At 30.1% G+C, this 22353-nt stretch overlaps 1 protein-coding gene across 2 annotated transcripts; it reads right to left on the reverse strand.

Annotated features, from left to right (window-relative positions):
• Positions 1 to 1428: 1428 nt before the first annotated feature.
• On the reverse strand, positions 1429 to 13407 carry Tango9 (transport and golgi organization 9). Of its 2 annotated transcripts, XM_071887903.1 has the most exons (8): positions 13350 to 13407; positions 12370 to 12658; positions 12167 to 12305; positions 4058 to 4363; positions 3839 to 3979; positions 3536 to 3764; positions 3302 to 3480; positions 1429 to 1973 (listed from the first exon to the last, which is right to left on the reverse strand). In XM_071887903.1, the coding sequence occupies exons 2-8, from the start codon at positions 12444 to 12446 to the stop codon at positions 1563 to 1565; spliced, it is 1482 nt and encodes a 493-aa protein (XP_071744004.1). In that variant the 5' UTR covers positions 12447 to 12658; positions 13350 to 13407; the 3' UTR covers positions 1429 to 1562. The 2 variants fall into 2 exon arrangements, with proteins under 2 accessions (XP_071744004.1, XP_040566019.1); XM_040710085.2 differs by lacking the exon at positions 13350 to 13407 and having other exon boundaries at positions 12370 to 13018.
• Between the last annotated feature and the right edge of the window lie 8946 nt (positions 13408 to 22353).

The following is a 22353-nucleotide window of genomic DNA, read 5'->3' on the forward strand; positions in this document are numbered from 1 at the left end:
TTAGATTCTATGAAAAAAATTTCAAAAATTAATTTTTTTTTCTAAATTTCAAAAATTAAATTTTTTCGAAAAAAAATTCAAAAATCCAAAGTAATTCCCAAAAAATTACATTTGAAAGAAAATATATATATTTTTGAAAAATAACTCGAAAAAACTCGACTTGACAGTAGTTTGCTAGTTTAGAATAAAGGACTCAAGGGATTCCCTGAGTCCTTTAGTTTATATGACATTATCGCTTCTAAACTACAGATTTAATATTAAATTTGCTGTCCTATTTAAAAAAAATAATGTTATGAAAATGTTCTGCCCAAAAGGAGGGTTAAGGGACGTACCCTCCAGATGACCCAGTTGCCAGGCTGTCACTAGTTATGCTATGTTACATAATATACATATAACCAATAATATCTTAACAACTTTTTGTTGCTTTAGTATTCATTGATATAACATAAGATCTCCCTACATTATTAAATTATCACTTATCAACTAATCTATGTGGAGGAGATCTTGCAATATAATCTAATTGTACTTAAGTATTTTATTTCTTTATTAAAGGGGTTTCATGCATAGAGATAAAACAGTTCTGAATGAAAAATTCAAAAAACATAGTTAGCAACATGATGAATCACCATTATCAATGATGAAGTGAACTGTCGTTATCGTACGTGTGTCGTTTATCTCAAGAGCTTATCAGGTGTTATAAATATTTTCAACTAATTCCCACAATAGGACCCTCTAAAAATGATTCTGATATTAACTTATGTGTACGTTGTGGCTTAACGGTCCACTTCAATATAATTAAATGAGAGAACTGATATATTTTTATGACAGATGTCAGTGTCGTCAGCCAAGATTATTTAACAGTAAAAATAAATCTCACACATTCAATATGATTATTTTTCTTAGTTTCTTTAAATTCTCAGCTTCGTACTAATTATATGGATTACTACAATCAAGAATAAATCTGATTTGTTTTTAAAATTTCAATTACAGTTAAAACAGCCACTCATAAATGAAATATTGATAAATATGGAGCATTTCCTTATATTCCATATTCAAGGACTAAATTGGTTTGGAATTGAAAGAAACATTCCATGTTACATAGATTAATAGCGTTTAATAAATATGTTTTTACTTAAGTATCTTGTCTAGCTATTTTATTCCTTTATTAAAGAGTTTTTATGCATAGAGGTAAAACAGCTCTGAATAAACAATACATAAACATAGTTTGCAACATCTTTAATTATCATCATTATGAATTATTGAGTAGAGGACAATACTGTGTTATATTTTGATCTAGCAACTAACAACATGGCTATTGCAACTAACATAGCCATAATAATTGTGAGGCTTTAATTTAGACTATAATTTTATATTTCTTCGTCAAAGTTGAATAATGAGAAACAAAAATAAATATATATACCTAGAAACTTATTCTATACATTTGGAAATTTATTCTGACTTTACAATTTATTTAGTTGAAGAATGAGTACTTTCAATATTATTATAATTCTTTTCGCTTTTCATTTATTTTTCGAATTCCCTTCGTTTATTTTCCTGATCCATTATTTTTGTCGGTTCTCTTCATTTTCGTTACTTGATCCATTACTTCGTTGGTCCTCTTCATTTTCGTTACTTGATCCATTACTTCGTCGGTCCTCTTCATTTTTGTTACTTGATCCATTGCTTCGTCGATCCTCTTCATTTTTGTTACTTAATCCATTACTTGGGTCATTTTCGTTATTTTGACTTCCTTCGTTTTTTCTAAATACTTCATTACTTCGTCGGTCTTCTTCATCTTCCTTAAATCCCTCATTATTTTGATCCCTTTCATTATCATCACCCTCTTCTACTCCAACAATGGACACTTCATCTTCTGCATTGTCATTTTTCAAACATAACTTTCGTATTAAAGGCATGATGATAATGTCATTATATAGCGACATTCCGGAGAGTAGAACAATAAAACCGAAGACCTGAAAAAGGTGAAAGTATGAGCTGAGACATTAGAAGAATATTTCCTTACAAATACAATACACACATAGAAAAAAGGAAATAACTAAGTAATAACCTTGATTCTATTAAAAGTACCTAATCACAATAATAATTCAACAAAAATAGTACTCTAAAGTTTTTTTTTTTTTAATGGAACATTTTATTTTTCCTTTAATGAGGAGTTAAACAATCAAAGGTTATAGCAGTCACATGATCGACTATATAAAGCATTTCAAGAAAATATGATGTAAGAAATTCAGTATGACTAAATGAAATTTCTTTCATCATAGCAATATTGTAATTAATAATTAATAGCGTTTGAATGGAATACATACATGAGAAGGAAAGAAAGTACATTCTATACTTCCATATAGAGTTCCATGCGATGCTTTATTTTGAATAATAATTACACTGTTATAAAGTGTTTAGTCATGGTAAAATGAACATTATTATATAATAGTACAACCTGTGGGTTGAATGATTTAAGTAAACCTATGGTCCATACCGCATATGGAAGCAAAGCTGTAGATATAATTAAATATTTTAAATCATTAGAATATCAAATTCATTAGTTTATGTGCGCTCCGTCAACACAAAAGAAAGGTAGAATAATCTTTATCAAAATTGAGTCTGGATTAAATTTGTATTTTTTGACAAATTATGATCCATTTCTATCAACAAATTATGATCCATTTCTATCAACAAATTATGATCCATTTCTATCAACAAATTATGATCCATTTCTATCAACAAATTATTTTGATCAATCCTTTGGAGGGGCCGCAATTTCCACTTAAAGTAGCACCGTTCATCGTCACAATGTCAGAATTAGAAAAGAATAGCTTATATTTGTAGGACCATATCGGGCCTGATTAATTTTCAAGGATCAAATAAAGCTTCTAAACTAAAGTATGTTAAATTTTGAATACAAATCCCATAATTGACAGAAATATGTCTATGAAATACTAGACAGTATGTATTCATATATGACAAGAAAATTAATTGGACATTTTTTCCTTTCACAATTTTTGTTGAATATTATTTTGTGCTAACTCACGTCGCGTATGTATATTAGGAAACTATGTACTAAAAATAAGATTATCCCATTAATCTATATTTATACGAAATTAGTATTAAGTATTTTTTTGCACAGTGCTACTTCAGAGAAAAAATGGGCACCTCACATATTTAGAGTCCTTACCAGTAAAGAACCTTTTAATATCATCAAAGAAAAGTGACACTTTGACTAAATAAAATAGCCAAAGCTCTTCAAATAATTTGATTTTGATAGTTACTTTCTATTATTTACCTGTAGAATGTGAAAGGACTGCCATAGAAGAGCCAGACTCACTAACCAAATTACTAAAGTTCTGACAGAGTCTAAAACCATTCGTGTTGTTGCACTCAATTCTTTTGTAACAGATATTCCGGCAAAGTTGAAGAAAGCAATAGAAATGATTGTACCACAGATGGAGAGAAGAAGGAAATCTAAGAAAGACAAGTTATCATTTAGGAATAGTGTAATTTGAGTTTTTTTTCCTACTTTCGTTGAAGATTTGAACCAGTCCATCCCATGAATTTTCAATCACATAGGGGGGAACAGGAGAATGACCCCATAGGCGACTATCCGTTCCAATGAATGCCATGGGAATAAGGAGAATAGAAAGGACAATAAATCCAAAAAAACCTTCCCATCCTACTGCCATCAGAGCTGGTACATTATACTTACCCAAATACTTTTCTTCATAAACCATTTGACTCGCAACAATGATCTGTTTAATTAATATAATAGGTAGGTACATTGTACAATACAAGTCCCTCCATGTGATAATTTAAGTCAACTTACTTGTGCAGCAATAATGAGTGCATCTCCAAGGATCTCATTTGATGATCCACCTCCGTCATTACTGTCCCCGTCGCAATAAGGTATAAGGTAGGCAGCATCATCCGTAACTGTATGGACTTCGTCACCTTTATCAATGCAGTTCTAAAAAGAAAAGTTAACCAGCATACAATCCACTACATATTATTTGTGAAAAAAAAAATAATAATAACTAAGACATACCTTGACATTTGTAGGATTTAAAAGATCTGCCACAGCTACAAGCACCAAGCCTACACAAACAACAACCATTCCCAACCACTGAAACCATCTTAGTTTTTTCTTAAGAAAGATCATGGATGCAATCCCAGTAAAAATAATAACAGCTCCTCTTAACATTTGAAAGGAGGAAGCACTTGTGAGTGTTAATCCTACATACATAATGGATGTAGCTGACATGTCGAGCATGGCTGGAATAAAAAATATCCATGCTTGTCTCCAAGTGAACTCTAACTTATCAGATGAAGGCGCCTCTTCTCTGGCTTTGTTCTGTAAAGCATTGAGAAAATTATATACATATTTTATTAATATTGCTCTTGTTAAAACAAAATAATTTTATTGAACATACAATTCAGTGCCGTACTCACGGATTTGTTATAGGCGAACCTGATTTGAGTAACTATGGATGACTCATCTTTAATAAGGCAGATAAAAATTTATTCGGGTCTGACTCCCTTAACCCTGGGTGATTACGGCACTGCATCTGGAACATCATTTTGAGGAGTCTTGTTTTGACAAACATATTTTTGAATCAAAATACAAAGTTTAAAAAAAAACCTAACTTCCTATTTGTTTAAGCCTTATCTATAAAAATTCAATGAACGAACTTTGTGCTAAAAATGATATTGACACAATTATTATTTGATTTAGATAGCAGTATCTTATTTGATGATGTCATATTAATTCAATGAATTATTTTCTCATTTAAAAAAAAAAACTCTTTTCAGATTAAAGTTATTCAGAAAATTTTAAATGGCTGCTTCTTCCATTGGACTGGGATTTATAAGTGAAGGGAATATGTATGCACATAGTGCAATCGTTGTCACAATGTACATGTCAATAGTTATACTGGCTTCATAATCAGAAAAGTATATTAAAAACAGTTACATAATAATAAAAAATATGGATGACTCAATTCAAAGCAACTATGTTGATAGATTGAACCGAAATATTCAGAAATTGTTTATACTGCATGTTCGCTACTCTCTTCAAACATCATTGGACATAAATATTTAGTATATGAATATCGAAGTAATCATTATAATTCATTGATTACTTTACTTGCATTTTCATTTCTTTTTATCTATACCTACATACATAGTATCGATGTGCAGGTTGGCTTTTTTTAGTGCTGTGTTGGTAAATATTATTCGATCAGTCCAGTCTTAGGATCGATCCTATCAGTCCTTAGGACTGTGAACTGCGTGAAAAATGCATTTAATTCATAGTCATGTGGATGGATCTTTCGTACGAATGATTCAGATATATTTATCCGCATCCACCTATCCTTTCCGTTCTTAGGAATTCATATTTTTCCATTTGAATATCCAATACGTCTTCTGATTCTCTCTTCAAGTTCATGTTAAAGGAATCTCGCCTCTTAGTCTTTGTGACTTACACGGAGGATATCATCTTATTTAATGGAAGAATCCTGCATTGCGCAAATGCACTTCACATCAAGGTCTATGATAGTGACTTCTGAGCTCGTGAATCAGTGCCTTTATGCTCAAGAATACATAAATTCTTCCAGATCTTATTCGAGATCATCATATACTTCTGGATATAAAACTATGGAGCCTCATAAAACGACAGAATAATCGGCTGAAATATCCAGTGAGGAACATGAATAGTTCTTTCTTACTATTTCATTGATAAATAATCTTTCAGTTGTTTGTCCTGCATAATGCAGAAATGTAAGGTATATATGGATAATTATATAAACTAAACACTTTAAGCCTGACTCCTGATTAGTAATTTTTTATTACTTGTGAGTCCTTTTTGTGATCAAAAAACAAGCGGAAGATTTTTTTAGACTTTAAAAATAATGTACCTCTCTTTTCTTGATAGTTTTGTCTACAAAGATTATTCTATTCTGCTATTGCTTATAAATGGTTATTGGGAACTATTAAGTGATTATGTGTTAAAAATGGTAGTGATTTCTTAACTTTTATTGGAAAATTTGAACGTCGCTGAAATTTCCAAACTTATTAACTCAGGAATTCTATTTTAAGCAGCTAAATTGCTTGTTAGCTTATTAGAATATTACTCTCTCGAAAATCTGAGATCTTTACAAAAATAAATAAATTACTATGTGTGTGCCATAAGAGCTAATTATAAGTTGTTTGATTGAAGACAATATTTAAAATGTATCAAAATTATATTACGATTATTTGACTCATTCAGTTTTATTTTGGACTAGCAAATGCTATTTCATTATTGATATTCTTGTCGGGCGAATAGAAACTTCAAAATCATTCCTTTTATTAGTTAAATAACTAGTATTGATTTGTATTACTAACAATTCCATGCTATATAAAAGTGGGGATGCTATAGAAAACTTAATTTCCCTAGTATTATTAGAGAGAAGAGTCAAAATCACAAGGCAAAAAAGGCTTATTCAAGGCATCATATTCAGTTGTTAGTAAGATAATTACATTGAACTCTATTTTTATTATATTCAAGATAAATGACAAATTAAGATCTTATTGTTAGTCTATGTTTTTCAAATGAGCATTTCATATTTAGTGCTTAATATTCACTTATTCTGAATATATTATTGATTTCTTCGCTATATTATATTTATTTGAAAATCTGAACTATTTTTTATTTATTCAAAACAACTTTTAATCTATTTTTTTCTTAAATTACTTTTAGTAGCGTAATCGTCCGAGGATTAAAAATTTACACTTAATAGAATTGTCTGATAAGAAAATAAAATACTATTATATGACGTATTAACACAATTAGTTATATAAATTTGAATTTCCTCCTCAATTGACTCATCTGTGACGTCATCAAAATAGCCAGTACAATTATAAACAAAAGCAAATAAATCTCTAATCGACACAACCTATATATAGTCACCTTGGAGTTACCTTCTTTAAGGACTAACAAGTGGGACTGAATTGGATTGGACCAGACTGGACTGCGGTCCTTGATACTAAATAAGGACGGAAACAATACTACCCGTGGATACCACATTTCTTTAATTCTTTAATCCGATCCGACCAACAACATTCAATCTAATTTGACTTCTATAGGAAATTTGATAAAACCACATCATATTTCATTATTTCCTCTCCTATATTAATGAAGGAAAGTTTATTTGTGTGAATGGATACAAAAAGTCATAGGTATATAGTGCTCCCATCTGTATATGATATACAAATGTCTAAAGAAAACTGCGTAGGCCTCCAGAAAAACATAAATTCTAAATTTAGCATAGAAAGGAAGTCAGTTAAGGAAGTTTTACTTGTTATAATGGGTTCGAAAAAGAAAAACAGAGTTTTGACGAGTTCCGAGTAACACTCAGCTTTTTATGCATACAAGTCGAGTTTTTGTGTCTTTATTTATTTATTTAATAAAACTTGAGTAAAAATTTACGAGTTTTTCACGTGGCACATCACTACTAATAATGATACAGGAATGTTTCTTTGCTGTCAAGAAAGATCCTGATAATTCTAATTCTCTTACTATAATGATAACGATGGAGCTGGAAATCGACTTTACTTTATAGTGCATATACTTATTACACTATATAAGTTGGGTTAAGCAAGGTAAACCACAAAATTTCATTATAGCCACCCTATACTATTACTATTGGCTATTGTAACCTTTGTACTACTATTATGAATTTAAAAAAGAGAAAATTGTGTTATAAACTTTAAATAAGATACCAACATATATGCATCAATAAATTGTCTAGATCAAGGTTAATAGAAATACAAGGATATACCCTAAGGCATGCACGACTGATGTTTGACTTCCACCACCCTTTTAATATTGACGTCATAGTAAATGAGGGGTTGCATATTTTGTCAAAATATGTTTTTCTTGCCTCGCAGTCGGTACGATATATTAAATTGAAAGTTCCAGCAATCGCGACGTCATGCACCATGAGTGGTTGAGTGTTTTGGCAAAATCTGCTTGTCTTGCCGAGCAGTCGGTACGATACATGAAATTGTAAAGTCTAGCAACCCCTATTACATGATGTATTTCTATTAACCTTGGTCTAGAAGAGAAATCTATCTTTTATTTTTGTGAAAAATTGCCAAAAAGAAATTCGCGAATAAAATTGCAAAAAATTTGTTTGCACTAATTTTGCAAGAAAGTAGAAAATAACATTTATTGTTATTGTAAAGAGAAATACAACCTAACAATGTTTTTTTCTTACTTTAAAAACAAAAAAAGTTATTGATAATAATGTCGTCGAACCCTCGATAACTGGTTGATTTTTGCAAATATTGCCAAAATTATGTAATAAAATTTTCTGGAAATTGATAAAACAGCAGTGAAAGATAAGAGTATAACATTTATGCACAAAATGCATCTTTTTGTGTCATTTCTTCTTAAAAATCGAAAATTGGGATTTGATAAGAAAAAGCAAAATAAAAAAAATATTCAGAAAATGACAGGTATTTCAATTAAACATCGAATTTTATTTTTTAAATTTAAATGCAAACGAATCTTCAGACAAATAAATAAAAACTTTATTTAATTTACGAAGCCATTACTTCATTGGAAGTTCATTTTTTGCACCTGAAAAAACCAAATTGCAATTTTCATCGATTTCTTTTTTGCCCATACTTTTTTTGGATTTTGAATAAATTTAGCAAACATAGTTATTCGTTTAGTTGTTTTTTTGAGACGTCTGTCACTTTTTAACTTATAACTCAAATCCCCATCTAGTCTCCTTGACCTCCAAAAAACGGTTTTTGTGTTTTGGGTAGTGTTGGGTTTCTGTCTGGAAACCCTAGACCTGTATTAGACCACTATATGTATATATTGGACCGAACTAGTTCGGTCCAACAAAAAAACTCACTCTGGACCATACTCATATAAAAATTCGGTCTAGATCGGTCCGAAGGAAAAATTCGTGCCAAAAAAAATCGGTCTAGACCGATTTTACAAATAGATTCTTTATAACATGACACAGTATTTGTTCTAGAACTTATCATGTACTTTTGATAATTTTTTGAAAAAAATGAATGACAGTTGATCTAGAGAGAAAAACGGTCTTTCATAATATATGGGACCCAAAAAATCGGTCCATAAAGAGATACCGAATCAAAATTGGTCTACAATGTGAGACTGAAAAAAATCGGTCCACTGACCGAAAAATTGGTCTAGAAAAAATCACTTAAGACCGAACCGAAAAAAAATCGGTCCCGGACCAAGTCTCAGCACCAGTTTTGGGTATAGAATAAGCCCCCTAGTATAACTCACCCCCCTATCTTATCCTGATTAGGTTCAAAAGAGGCACCCATGCAAAATTTCAGGGTCCTAGGTCCAACGTTGTGAGCACATATAAAAGACACACAGACAGACAGAAAAAAACTCTATTTTATATATATATGTATAGATTAATGTTGAATCGGTCCTATGACTGATTCTCTAATCAGTTTTTTTTCTCATTGCAATCTTTTTTAATCGGCCCGATCTTTTTTACCATTAAACTGTCCTATGGACCAAACTTCGTTCCTTCAGTCCTAGCTTTCTTTATAGCTATTCTCCACTCATATCTAGGATTGAATAATATAATAGCTAAAAAAATAATAAATGATATCGAGAACATATAATAATAAGTTCTAGCCACACACATCCTACTTTAAATTTCAGTTATCTTTAAAGAGGTTAAGTTGAACAGCTGAAAGGACAAATTTTATTAGGAAGATTGCAGTCTTTTTAGTTTTTTTAGACCGATCGAAAACTAATAAGTATATTATACTGCGGAAGCACACAAGAGTTGACGTAATCTTAAGCGACACTAGTGCCCTCAAGCAATGTATACTTATCTACGATAGTAACATATTATATAGTTTTATCTCAAAAATTGGCCTAATATTGACACAGAATCATTAAGTTTAAAATCTATTTGTATGAGCAAATAATTACACATCATATAGAGTGTCAGTAGTATCCTAATTAAATATTTGATCACATCAAATTTCACTTTTTTGAAAATAATAAAAGGCTCTATCTATATCCATTAGTAATTTATGTGTTCACTACGAATCCGTAATGAGCATTTTTGTCTCAAATTAGGCTTTCGAACATTATTTTTAGAATATATAAGGGTTAGAACCAATTTTTGGGTTATTTTTTATTTTACAAAATCCACACAAATAAACCAATTCCCTGTAAAATTAAATTTTAATTTCAGAAATGTGTTAATTATAATAGTATTTTATGTGGGACGATCTAACACGGAGAAAAAAACCCAATAATTAAAGAAAAACAATGCTCTTTTTTAGGGTTTTGTTTAACGAAGAATTAAGCTTTAGTTTTTCATTGTATATTATAATGGGCAAAGCAGATTCTTTTGAAAGCGTGGGTATCTAATGAATTTTTCACTTTCAAATGAATATTTGCTTCTAAAGAATCTTTTATTTTTTATCTGATTTTAAGTTTTTTGAAGTAAAAATACCCCTTATAGTTACAAAGACGTTTCATATGGCTAAATTTGCCTATAAAATATTGTATCAAAAATTTTTTTGTTAAATATAATTTCCATTCCATGAGGTAGACTAAGATGTGAAAGTGTGATGTTTTAACTACATATTTTAACTCCTCACACGACTGATCATATCAAATGTCAAAGTTCAAAAGATAATAAATATATATTTAGAGATGATAAAAATTGTTTCAATTAAATTATTAACAGGAAAATGAATTTAAACATAAATTAATTGTATTTATTGATTACTAGCTATGTTTGAATAATTATACCAATATATAATAAGTAACTTATTAACATTATTTTTCAAAAATAGGGGTATCATTTTATTTGCTCTTGATTCAACATCAATGATATCCGTGATTCCCAACTGGGACTCCACGAGGTTATCCAGATAATCTAGAAATGTATTTTTTAAAACTTCGAAGCCCAAATATTCGGACAACATTAGTTACTATTCCTAACCTCGAAAAAAATTACGTCTAGGATCTCTGCAGTAATGAAATGTTTGGGAATCACTGACTGAAGTTTTAACTTGGACTTGAGCGCAAAGGCTCAAAGATTTATAAAAATAACTATTCTGACGTGGCTCAGATATTCTGAAGTTTTGCTTTGTTAAAGATTTAGATGGAGTAGAATATAATATATATAAATATGTAACTACTAAATCAGTATGTGGTATTTTGTTAGTACACATATTAATTATAAGAGAAGGTAATTTAAACTACCTCTATATCCTATTAAGAACATAAATACATCCATCAATTATATGTTTATTCATCAGAATAGTTACGTTGTTTAAAAAAAAAAATCATTGAAATTTACTTAAGACAATGCAAAGTTCAAAAATTAGTAATTTCAATGTACATATATATTGTGTCACTAAAAAAATGGTGAAAAAATACTCTCTCTTTTGTAAAATGAATATTTTTTATTAATAATGGAGATAAAATGCAAATGATTCATACTTGTGAAAAGATTTGCAATAAGCCTTTCAATTTTAAACTCATAATAAATGGATAGAAATTACTAATATATATATATATATACTATATCTAATTTTATCACAATATGTCACATTGGATATAAATTCTTCTTTTTTGTTACAAATTACACAAATACCCCTTCAACAATGCAATTAGCCCCATTCTAAAGTTTATGACCCACTGGTCTATATTAATAATATAGACAGACATGTGGGTCTTAAACTATAATATAATATTATCAATTGTATTTCTAGATCAGAACAATAGAAATATGTATGAGTAGGTATTCATTCAGTGTTATTTTCTATTCAGAGGACGTGTATAGAAAGAAGAATATTCTGATTCTTGTATCAGAAGATTTCATCTTGGGCAAAATATAAATTATAAGTCAATAAATAACAGAAAAAAACCACTGTATTAAGTATATCTATATAATTTGACAAATTATTATAAAATGAAAGAGGAATTCATTCGTATTTTTGCAAATGGTTTAAAGACTGACATAATATTGTATATCATAATAGTGAAGAGAGATTCAATTTTGTTCCTTATTCAATTTTGATATCTTCGAGAAAAAATACGAACTTTATATACCCATTAAGATTAATGATTGTAAAATCGTCTCCTTACCCTATTGTAAACCACAGTTCCGAAGTAAGCTACCATACAGAGCATTTCTCCAAGGAACATTGTCACCGCTTGTAAGAATGGATGATTAAACTCTGTTCGAACTCCAACGGAATTCACCGACTTAATTTGATTAGCCCATCTATAATTTAAGGTCAGATGTTCACGTAATCCATCATTAAAATTAAAAATATCATTTTACTTACTTGACAGAAAGAGTATTGATGGATCCTGTAACGACCATCAATAGGGCCAAAGAAGATTGATAGACTGTCCAAGCCATTTTTAAAAACTTTATTTAATAAATAATGATGAATATAACTATTTCCTATTGGAGAAAATTAGGAGTCGTCTTTGAGATTAGCAGCAACACTGATCCTTTGAAGGTAACTAACTTTTCACATTTAGCATATCCTAGAGGAAGGAGTGTGAGGTAGAGAAGAAATAAGGTTATCTGAACGTTTGACACTTCATCTCCAATTCCCAAAATAGCAGCTAGAGAATGAGAGAGATAGACGAAAGGGAAACAAACACACACCCACTAGCACAAGGAGATAACTTTTTATTCAATCAAACAGAAGGGCAAATTTTTTTATCTTCAGTCCCATTTGATATTAATACTATATTCGTAAGGTTTTAGATAAAGATACAAAGGGACTACATATAAGATCAGCACAAAAAAAATAGCTATTAATTTTAAATTTATCATTTGTTCTATTACAGATACAGACACTGATGCGGCATACTCTGGTTCAATGGTCTGTTTACACTTGTGTAACGACAGACAGGACATGAATTTGCATTCCTTTGTAATTATTATTGGTAAAGAATTTCTAACTAAACATCTTAATTAGTGGGTATTAAGTAGAAAAAAGTTTTATCCAATGGATTTCTCAACTAGAAAATTCATGCATAGAGTGGCCAAACGTTAGAGTTGAGTAGATTATAAATAAAAAAAAAGATTGCAAAGAGAAGGCGAGACATATGGTACACATGATTTAAAAACCTTGTTAATATCGGCTACCTTTTATATGATTTTGGAGATCCTTATACATTTAAAATATCATTAGTGCAGGGTAAATATTGTAATTATATAATATTTAAATTTATATATATTTATTTTGTTAGCCAAATTACTCCAAAAATATACAATAATGCATACATAAGAGAGAAAACACGGACTCACCTCGCTAACACAAAAATACCCTATGGACTATGTATTTTATTGTCAGATGTCGATTCCCTCCTCTCACATGATACGTCATGGCTAGTAAAAGGTTATTCTAATACTTATGCTCCATTTCCAAAAGAACATAAATACATATACATGTAAATCCGGTGTTTTGCTTACTACCATATAATTTCGGGGATTTTTTCTGTTTATTTTTCGTTAATTGTCGATTCACTCACCTCACATGGCTATTTCAAAAGTTATTCTTTTTCATAAATAAACGAAGTAATAAGTTTTTTATACTAAAGCTCCGTTTCAGAAATGACAGGAATACAATTTCTTGTTGATCCTTTGTCGTATATATATATATTGGCCATCTAATTAATCATTATTAATTTGAAATAACTAAATTACAAAGTACAATTTTTTCAAAATGTTTATTTTCAATAAATATAAAAGTATAATACACAGTTAGATTTGTAAAAATATGTCCATAAACAAGCACGATACTTTTTGTTGAATAAACTTGATATGTGTTTTTATTTTCATTTTCTTAAGCTGCTATCAATATTCCTTAATTTTTGAAGTTACTACGTAAGTATAAACAACAAAGTCGTCCATTAAAATCTGAACACTTTGAATTTTAAACTTCAACAAGAAATAATTTATTAATTAAAAATAGAATTTCAACAAAATTAATACTATGAGAATGTATATGTGTGTTTGAGCTCTCTTAATCATTAATATAGCTGCAATTATGGGTTCAAGGCGACGTTGGAAGGCCTGGCACCCACTGCAGGTGTAGTACGCAGTCATGGTATCCCAGTACTGGCTGGCAATGGCTTTGATGGCCTAGGTGCTTGCATGACGGACACTGCAGGCCTTCCCTCGACATGCATCCTAAGGGTGTAGTCCAGAGGGTTGGCATCAGGGCTATAGGGGGTCCAAAAGTGTGGGGGAAAAAAAGAGTTCAAAAGACTTATTCAAAAAAGTTTTGCAACGGAGGAGAGGGGATTCTTTCATTGCTGGTGTCAAAAGTGGCCTCTCCACCCTCACAAGGCTCTTTCAAGCCCCTTTTTGATAGTTCTCTTGACAGTCTGATGTGAATCCCCGAGACCTCTTATATCGGCCCTCTTGGAGTTGAGGGGATTTTCTTTGGCTGTTTTTTTTAGCTCCTTCACTTCTAGTTGGCTTTTTTGACAGGGCCAACGTTTCGGAATTTTTAAAATTTTAAACAAAAAACTCATTACTTACCCCAAATATCGTTTAATATGTTTATTTCCAAGGAATCACCATTCACCAATAAGCAATGTATCTAAATACAAATTATGCACTAAGAATTGTAAGTTTATAAAAAGTATCCAGGGACGTCCGCAGGATTATATAAATATATATATATGTATATATTGGGGAGGGGAGGGCTTGGTTTTTGGAAAAAAGCTATTCTCAAAAAATCTAAATTAATTTTGAACTCCAGCCCAACCCCTGCGGACGCCCCTGGTATCTATAATTCCATGGCTTAGAGTTGAATAGAGGATCAATATCGGAGTAATTCCTTGCGAGATATGGAATGAGATTTGTGTTTATTTTCCTAATGTGCTCTTCAAGCCAGGGTTACCACATTAATTTTCGGGGGTTTTTTTTCATACCGGCAGCTTATATTTTTTACAACTCTATGCATAATTATTTTAATTTTATTTTGGCTTCTACTAAATTAAAAGGACATCAAAAATGAGTCAAGGTTAATTATGTAAATCTAAATATATTATAAACAAGAAATTATCTCCTCTCTTTACTGTTTCCGCTCCATTTTCTATAATAAATAATATGTTGGTAATTCATTTCATCGAACAAAACTGTTTGTACACTCTCCCTATAATACTTACCTAAGTACAAGCCTTTAATATATTGTAATACAATATAAACGGAGATAAGATTAACGAACATCGACAAATGGATATTTGATATATATGTATTATACCAGTATATGCATTTCGAAATGTTAACCTTATTCTGAGTCTCTAACCCCCTCCTCTATTTTCTTTGAGAATTTTAATCTGTCAATTTTTTACCAATAATAAAAGATAAACTTGTGCCATGATGAGACTTTGTGGGTTGACCATACTTAACTGGATTGACATAGTGTGATTAATATATGTAGTCTAATGTTTAGTCAATTTCCCGCTCTATTGTTATAAACATAGAGAATATGAGTATGAGAATTATAATTATCAGTATCTTTCTCGACAGCAACGAAACATTCATATTATAATTATTAGTACATAAAAGTATTTTCTGTATAATTTATCCTTTTTTTTCAATTGTTTTGACAATTGTCAATGTGTTTTCCTACTCACTCCTTTGCGGAACAACGCCGGGTAACCCTTTGCTAGTTTAATATATATGTATACGGGGGTCCACAGGATTTTTTAAAAAAAATCATATTTCATTTTTTACAAAAAAATCCTTAAATTGATTTGGGGGCGGGGGAGAATTTTTTTTTTTCTCAATTTTTTGTGGGAGGGAGGGTTTCGGCCACTTCCCCCCTAGTGATCAAATATCGTGCCTCATTGCCCTTAAAGTTTACCAAAATGCCTTTTTTTATAATTTTGCGTAGTTTTTGGACAAAAAGGGTAGGTAAACACACCATTGAATCCCAAAAAGGCATTAAACTAAAATATAACCATTTTTGAATAATACTTTTTGTATATTTTATTATATAAGTATCAAAATTGCCCATTACAATGGATTTTAAGTGAAACATCTAGGTACGCCGTCCGCAGTACTAAAATTGTACACTACCATCTATTAATGTTATTTTTACTTATATTTTGCCATTTTTTGCGAAAAAGAAATAAATATTTTCGAAAAATAATACACTTGCGTTTATTTCTTATTTAAGAATAATTTTTTATAACAATTTAAAAATCAGAATGACCTACATTTTATATTATTTTACATATATTCTTAAACTTCTATTACTAAAAACGTAAAGTTAGGACAAATAGTTATTGAATTAAGTTAATAATAAACTAGTTTAGCAACTTGTTTGTTTTTATTATTTCAATGATTTGGAAAAAATGATTTATACTCCGGATGACTTACCCCACAAAAAATTATGGAATGTGGAATAATATGCAATATTGCTGAACATTTAGAACTATCTGATAACACATTAAGAGTCGTTGTTTTTGCCACGTTAAAAATCTGGTAGGGCTGACTTTGATATTTTCATTGTATCTACATCAACTACTCGTGGAAATAGGATGATCTCAAGACATAAAATTAATTTACCATATAGGTCATTATTTTTTGGATATCCTCCTTCTATGCTGCACTACACAGGGATATCAAAATGCTGAGAAATTTTCATGGATCCAACCCGGATATCCTGAAGGACATCTGTTGGGAGTGCTAGTGATTTGCAGCTCAAATCGGAGAATGCCAAGCCAATACACCAATAAATCTATTAGAGACATAAAAATTCACGTATATGATTACTGCGCTGGTTTTTGACAAGTAATAGTGGAATTCATATAAACCAATTAGACATCAAGTTATTTTATCTAGCATGCACTGAAGGTAGTTGTAGGCTCAGTATCGTAAAAGTTGCTTAGGAAAGTTCAGTCTTTATAAAATCCTTGGTTTAAATACTATAAGGACAAATGGGGTTAACTTGAATAAAGAACACACAAAAAGCATCATTATTAAAAAAATATGTCTGAAAGGAAAATAGGCAAATTTTTTAAAGAACATGGATAACATTTTGAAATCTGACATGTCTCCAAGAGCTGATTATCATAAAATGGCTGCACTTACTATAATTTCATTTGTCCTCTAGGTTCTCACTGGAAGAAACCCGGAGCAATTCATTAAGTACGATGGATGGCGATAAATATATACTCCCAAAAGATATTTTTATTCATTAAGGAAAGGAAATAATATGATAAAAGTACAATGAAAAAGCTGGATAGGATGAAAAAAATTCCTAACTTTGTTTTATACGCCAATGGGGATTACTTCAGCACTTGCAGCTGATGTTCCTATAAATGAATTTAAATTTTCCCAGACATGTTATTGTTTAGAAGAATTGACAATGATTTAGCTGTGGTCGTCTTGAAGAAGCTTCATAATCACATGTGGTATTTGACAGAGGAGTTGATTCCGTTCGCTCCATTCAGCAATGTTTTAGATGATGATTTAAAGAGGAATATAGCCCTGAAATTACATTCGACTAAAACACCTGACAGCTTTAGAAGAGGCAAACCTATATTTTAGATTATAACTTAAAAAAACTGAATTAGATAATCTTATTGATCCGGAATTGATCTCTTTTTAGCCAAACTGAATATAGGGTCAGATTAGCTTCAAGAGCCTATTGTACCATGGTCAGGAAATGAAGACTACATGAAAGCAAAAAATTATATACATAATATTTGGGTATTCCAGAGAGAGGAATAAAAATGATGACTGACTATACGAACATAATATATAAAAATCCCGAGCAGAGAGAACCCTTCAAGCCGTAGAATATAATAGGCAATGATTTGATTGTTTGGAAAAAATGTCTTCAATAAATAAATGGGTAATAATAACTTTGTTGTGATTTTTATGCTTTTAGTTATAGAAGTATAGAAAATATATAAAATAAAATAAAACGTATGTCCTTCTGATTTTCAAATGAATATTATTCTTAAATAAGAAATGGTATAATCTTTCAAAATGTTAATATCTTTTCCGCAAAAATTGGGTAGATATAAGAGATAAGAACATTAATAAATAGGAGTATACAATTTTAGTACAACAGTCCGTGTACCTAGAAGTTTCACTTTACCTTCATTTCACTGGATAATATTGATAATTAGAGTATAAGATAAATAAAAAGTAATATTCAAAAATGGTTATATTTTAGTTGAATGCCATTCAATTTTGTGTTTTATGTATACCACGCAAAATCATCAAAACAGGCATTTTGAAAAAACTTATATAGGACATACTTAGATCCCTAAAAAATAATTTTCGAGCTTTTCACATCTTAAATGGGGGAAAAATGCGGAAATATATAGAAAAATTCAAAAAAGTTTTTTTTTTTGAATAAGTCTAATGTAACATAGTTTATGCAACATATTTTAATTATAAAATAGAAAAAAATGGGAGGGGAGGGGGGAAACCCCACAAAAAACCTTTAAAAACTATTTACCATTTACAATATGTATACCTGCAGTCAAATTTGGATGAAATAAGCTACTATTTTTCAGAGGAAAAGTTTACTATATCCGAATTTTTCTCATATACAAAGTATATAAATATACTAGAATCTTTGGATAGTTATGTAAAATAATAATTTTGAAACTTCTTATTTCGGGGCAACTTGCATTTGATTTAATTCCGTTTTTGACAGATCATCAAGGCTTTTTAGCTTATCATTAAGCAAAAGTGTTTTTTGGGGGGCACTCATGATACTTATGTATTCGTATTGACTGAAACCCCATGTGAAAAATTTAAAAAGAAATATGCAGTAAAAAAAAGTTGAAGCCAGATACGATTTGTACCTGTAAAAAAATTAATTTTTCATTCTCATGAATTCCTATGAAGTTGATACCAAAACAAGGAAGATCATTCATGTTTCTTCTATGTACTAAACAATTGGTATCTGAGAGAACGTTGACTATATCTCTGGATTTCTAATATCTGGATTTGACTGTATGTTTATTAAAAATTGTTCTATTTTTATAATTAAAGCTTCTATAATCTGATTAGATGCAAAAGTGAATTATAATTCATACTACATTTTCAAATTTAAGTTATTTCTTAGATTAGGATTTTGAGGGGTATTTCCGAATTTTAAATCTTAAGAGCAAAGGACAAAGAAAACTTGATTATAAAAAATAAAGGCCCTGCATATTTTATATTTGTTGAATAATATAAATTTAAGATGAAAAAAATATTCAATTTTATAAAAAAAAGTCATCAAAAATAAAAAAGGTCATTTGAAAAAAAAATTCATTAGAGCACAACATTTTGTTAGAAATATTAATCAACCATAGACATATTGGCAATCTGTAAAGCTCATCACACTTTCAGTCTTTTCTCATGCTAAAAGATTATAAATTCATTGCCAAAAAAACAAATTCAAAATTAAATACAAGGTGAGAAAGAATTGACCACGGTCATTTATCTTTTCCTCAGGCCCACTCACAGTAAAACTAGTCCTGTTATAAAGTAAAGAATGGTAAAGAGCCAAGACTACCTTACCCAGCACCCAAGACTAATCTTGAGAACACGTCACTAGCCCATTTTTTTTTTTAAAGGCTCATAAATACTTTTTTAAATAAAATATGTAGGTAGAGGAATTGTGTTAAAGAACACATAAATAAACATTTTAGTTTAAAACTATTTCCCTCCCGAAGTACCTTTCAATGCGTGCTGATATACAGCTATAAAAAAATTCGAAAAATTAATCAAACATGATCAAATATATGAATTGAAGAATATAGTAAAATTATTAAAAATAAAATATGATAAGTAAAACAAGTATAAATAATAAAACATTAAAAAAAACAACGAGTAAAGAGTATTAAGTTCACATTTAAAACATTTACTTCTCAAAAGTTTTATATAATTTAATAATTCCTTTGAAAGTATGTATTCAAAATATTTTGTTGATATGTTCGGGTAGTATCATAGCAAATCAGTTCCATATTGCTATCATTATCCCAACACATCTGGAATCCTCAAAGAGAAGGACGAGCATCTCGCAGTAGCAGAAAATATAAATTTTTTGCAATTCTTTAGCATCCAGTAGTTGACAGGCTCATGATTTGTTTGCAATAAGAGCTTTGGTATTCGACAAAGCCAAATCCAAACACTTAATATTATCAGAAAAACTACTACTATTTGATACTCCAAACAATATCATTGTTTTGATTAAATTCGATTCGATGTTTTCTTGTCCGCTGATATGGCTCCATTTAAAATCTGAACATGAAGATAATCAACAAAGACATCAATGGTAGAATTAAAAGTTATCACACAGTCTTATTATGGAGCGTCGTACAAAGTAAGATTGGCGATATTTGAAGTTGTGCTGTGAACCCCTTGTCATCGTTGATGTGGATCAACAAGTCCTAGATTTTCTTGTGCTAGGCAATAGGTAAGTCTAAAAGATTCATATAATAGTCGAATAGCTTTTTAGTACTAGAGCCTAAATGTTGTTCATAACACATTTTCAAATACCAAGGGGATAGACAAATGTGGTATATTGGAAAAGGAAAGATTTTAAATGTAGTTGCCTTGGTATTGATCTTGATAAAGAGAACAAGACTGTCAAAAATTGTTCTCGAGACAGGGGCGTCCGTAAGATTATATATATTCTTCTTGATTTTTGGAATTTTTTTAAAAATACATTAGTCCAAAAATTAATTTGTTTTGGCAAAACATTTTAAAAATGAGATTTTTTGGAAAAAAAAAAATTCAAAAATCTAGAGTTATTTACAATAAATTAAATTTTTTGGAGAAAAATTTGAAATTTAAAATTTATAGGAGAAAAATTTGAAATATAAAATTATTGGAGAAAAATTTCTAATATAAAATTTTTTCAAAAATCTACCGTTAATATCAGACTATTAATTTTTTTAGAAAAAAAACTCAAAAATTAAATTGATTCATAAAAAGGAAAAAACCCTTTACTTGGGAGGGGAACAACAGTCCCTCCAGCCCGCCCTCTGCGGACGCCCATGTGAGATCAAGACTAATCTCAAGAACACGTTACTTGCAATTGGTACGAATATAATCATGTATGTATGTATCCCAAAATTTTACTAAATGTTTCCATTTCTATGGTATACGATTAGTATATTGTGAACTATTGTGTATTGTATATTGGTAATTGTGACCAATCGAAAAAAATATATGAAATAAAGTTAATCAAAAAAAAAAAAAGTATATAGGATCTAAAAAAAAAAGATATATATTTTTATTTTTTCAAAATACTTATGTAAATACATATTTTGTTGTAAAATTTACATACGGCTTTCCCTGTTAAAGTTGTGCCACTCCGCCACTTTTATAGATGCAAGTTTGGACCCGTTCACAATTTTGTCTGAAAAGTATATGTTCGTGGTTCATTTTTTTACTTTTTGAACAGTGGAAAGTAAAAATATTAAAAAATTAAAGTTTATTGGTAGGATAAAAAGAATGTTCCCACACGTTTATGGGAACAAACTGAGTAAATTCGGAGCTTGTCAATGTGAAGGTGCAATATTGAATTTTTCCATATTATAACCCTTTTTACAGTTATTTCATAAAAAAAGATCGGCCAAACCTGGTCTAACGACCACCTCTCTTAAACATGTCGCCGCACTAACCGTTCATATGTAGTTTTCAAATTTGGAATTGCTCCAAATAGGAAACTTGGTTTAAGAGATTTATGTTTCCCGTGCCTAGCCGCTTAATACAAGTTTGACTGTGTTTGCTTCTGGGGCCTCAGTATGTAAATCCCTGGAGTATAATTTGAGAGTTTAAATTTATTGATATACTTGCAGAAATTTGGAATCCTCTGCTTTTTGGTTCCAAATAAGTTTTGGAAGCTATTACTGATGGCAATTTATCATCAATTTAAAGAATGTTCATTAGATAAGTTTTGTTTTTGTATCAATTTTTACTGCTAATAAAAACTTGATTTAAATCACCCAACCTTAGTATAAAGGTTTTCCGAAGACTCATGCCCTTTAGATATTTTTTGAATAATATATTGTTAAAAAAGTTGGAAACTGTTACAAAGAATTTATTTTTTTTCTTGCCTTTTTTGGAACTGGTTTGTTATATCAAGAGCATAAAGCCCATACAAACTTGAGTTCAAATGCACTTGAATCTAATGATACCGGGTGTAGAGAAAGTGTTGGGACCTTCCTTTAAGTAGTCATTAAAATACTCATAATTGATCAAGATGATATTACAACAGGGGGTCACAGGGGCTTCCGTAGGGGGTGGGCTGTAGTACCCCCCACCCAAAATAAAG

The sequence above is a fragment of the Lepeophtheirus salmonis genome, chromosome 4 (assembly GCF_016086655.4).
Source record: "Lepeophtheirus salmonis chromosome 4, UVic_Lsal_1.4, whole genome shotgun sequence".
Lineage (NCBI taxonomy): Eukaryota > Metazoa > Arthropoda > Copepoda > Siphonostomatoida > Caligidae > Lepeophtheirus > Lepeophtheirus salmonis.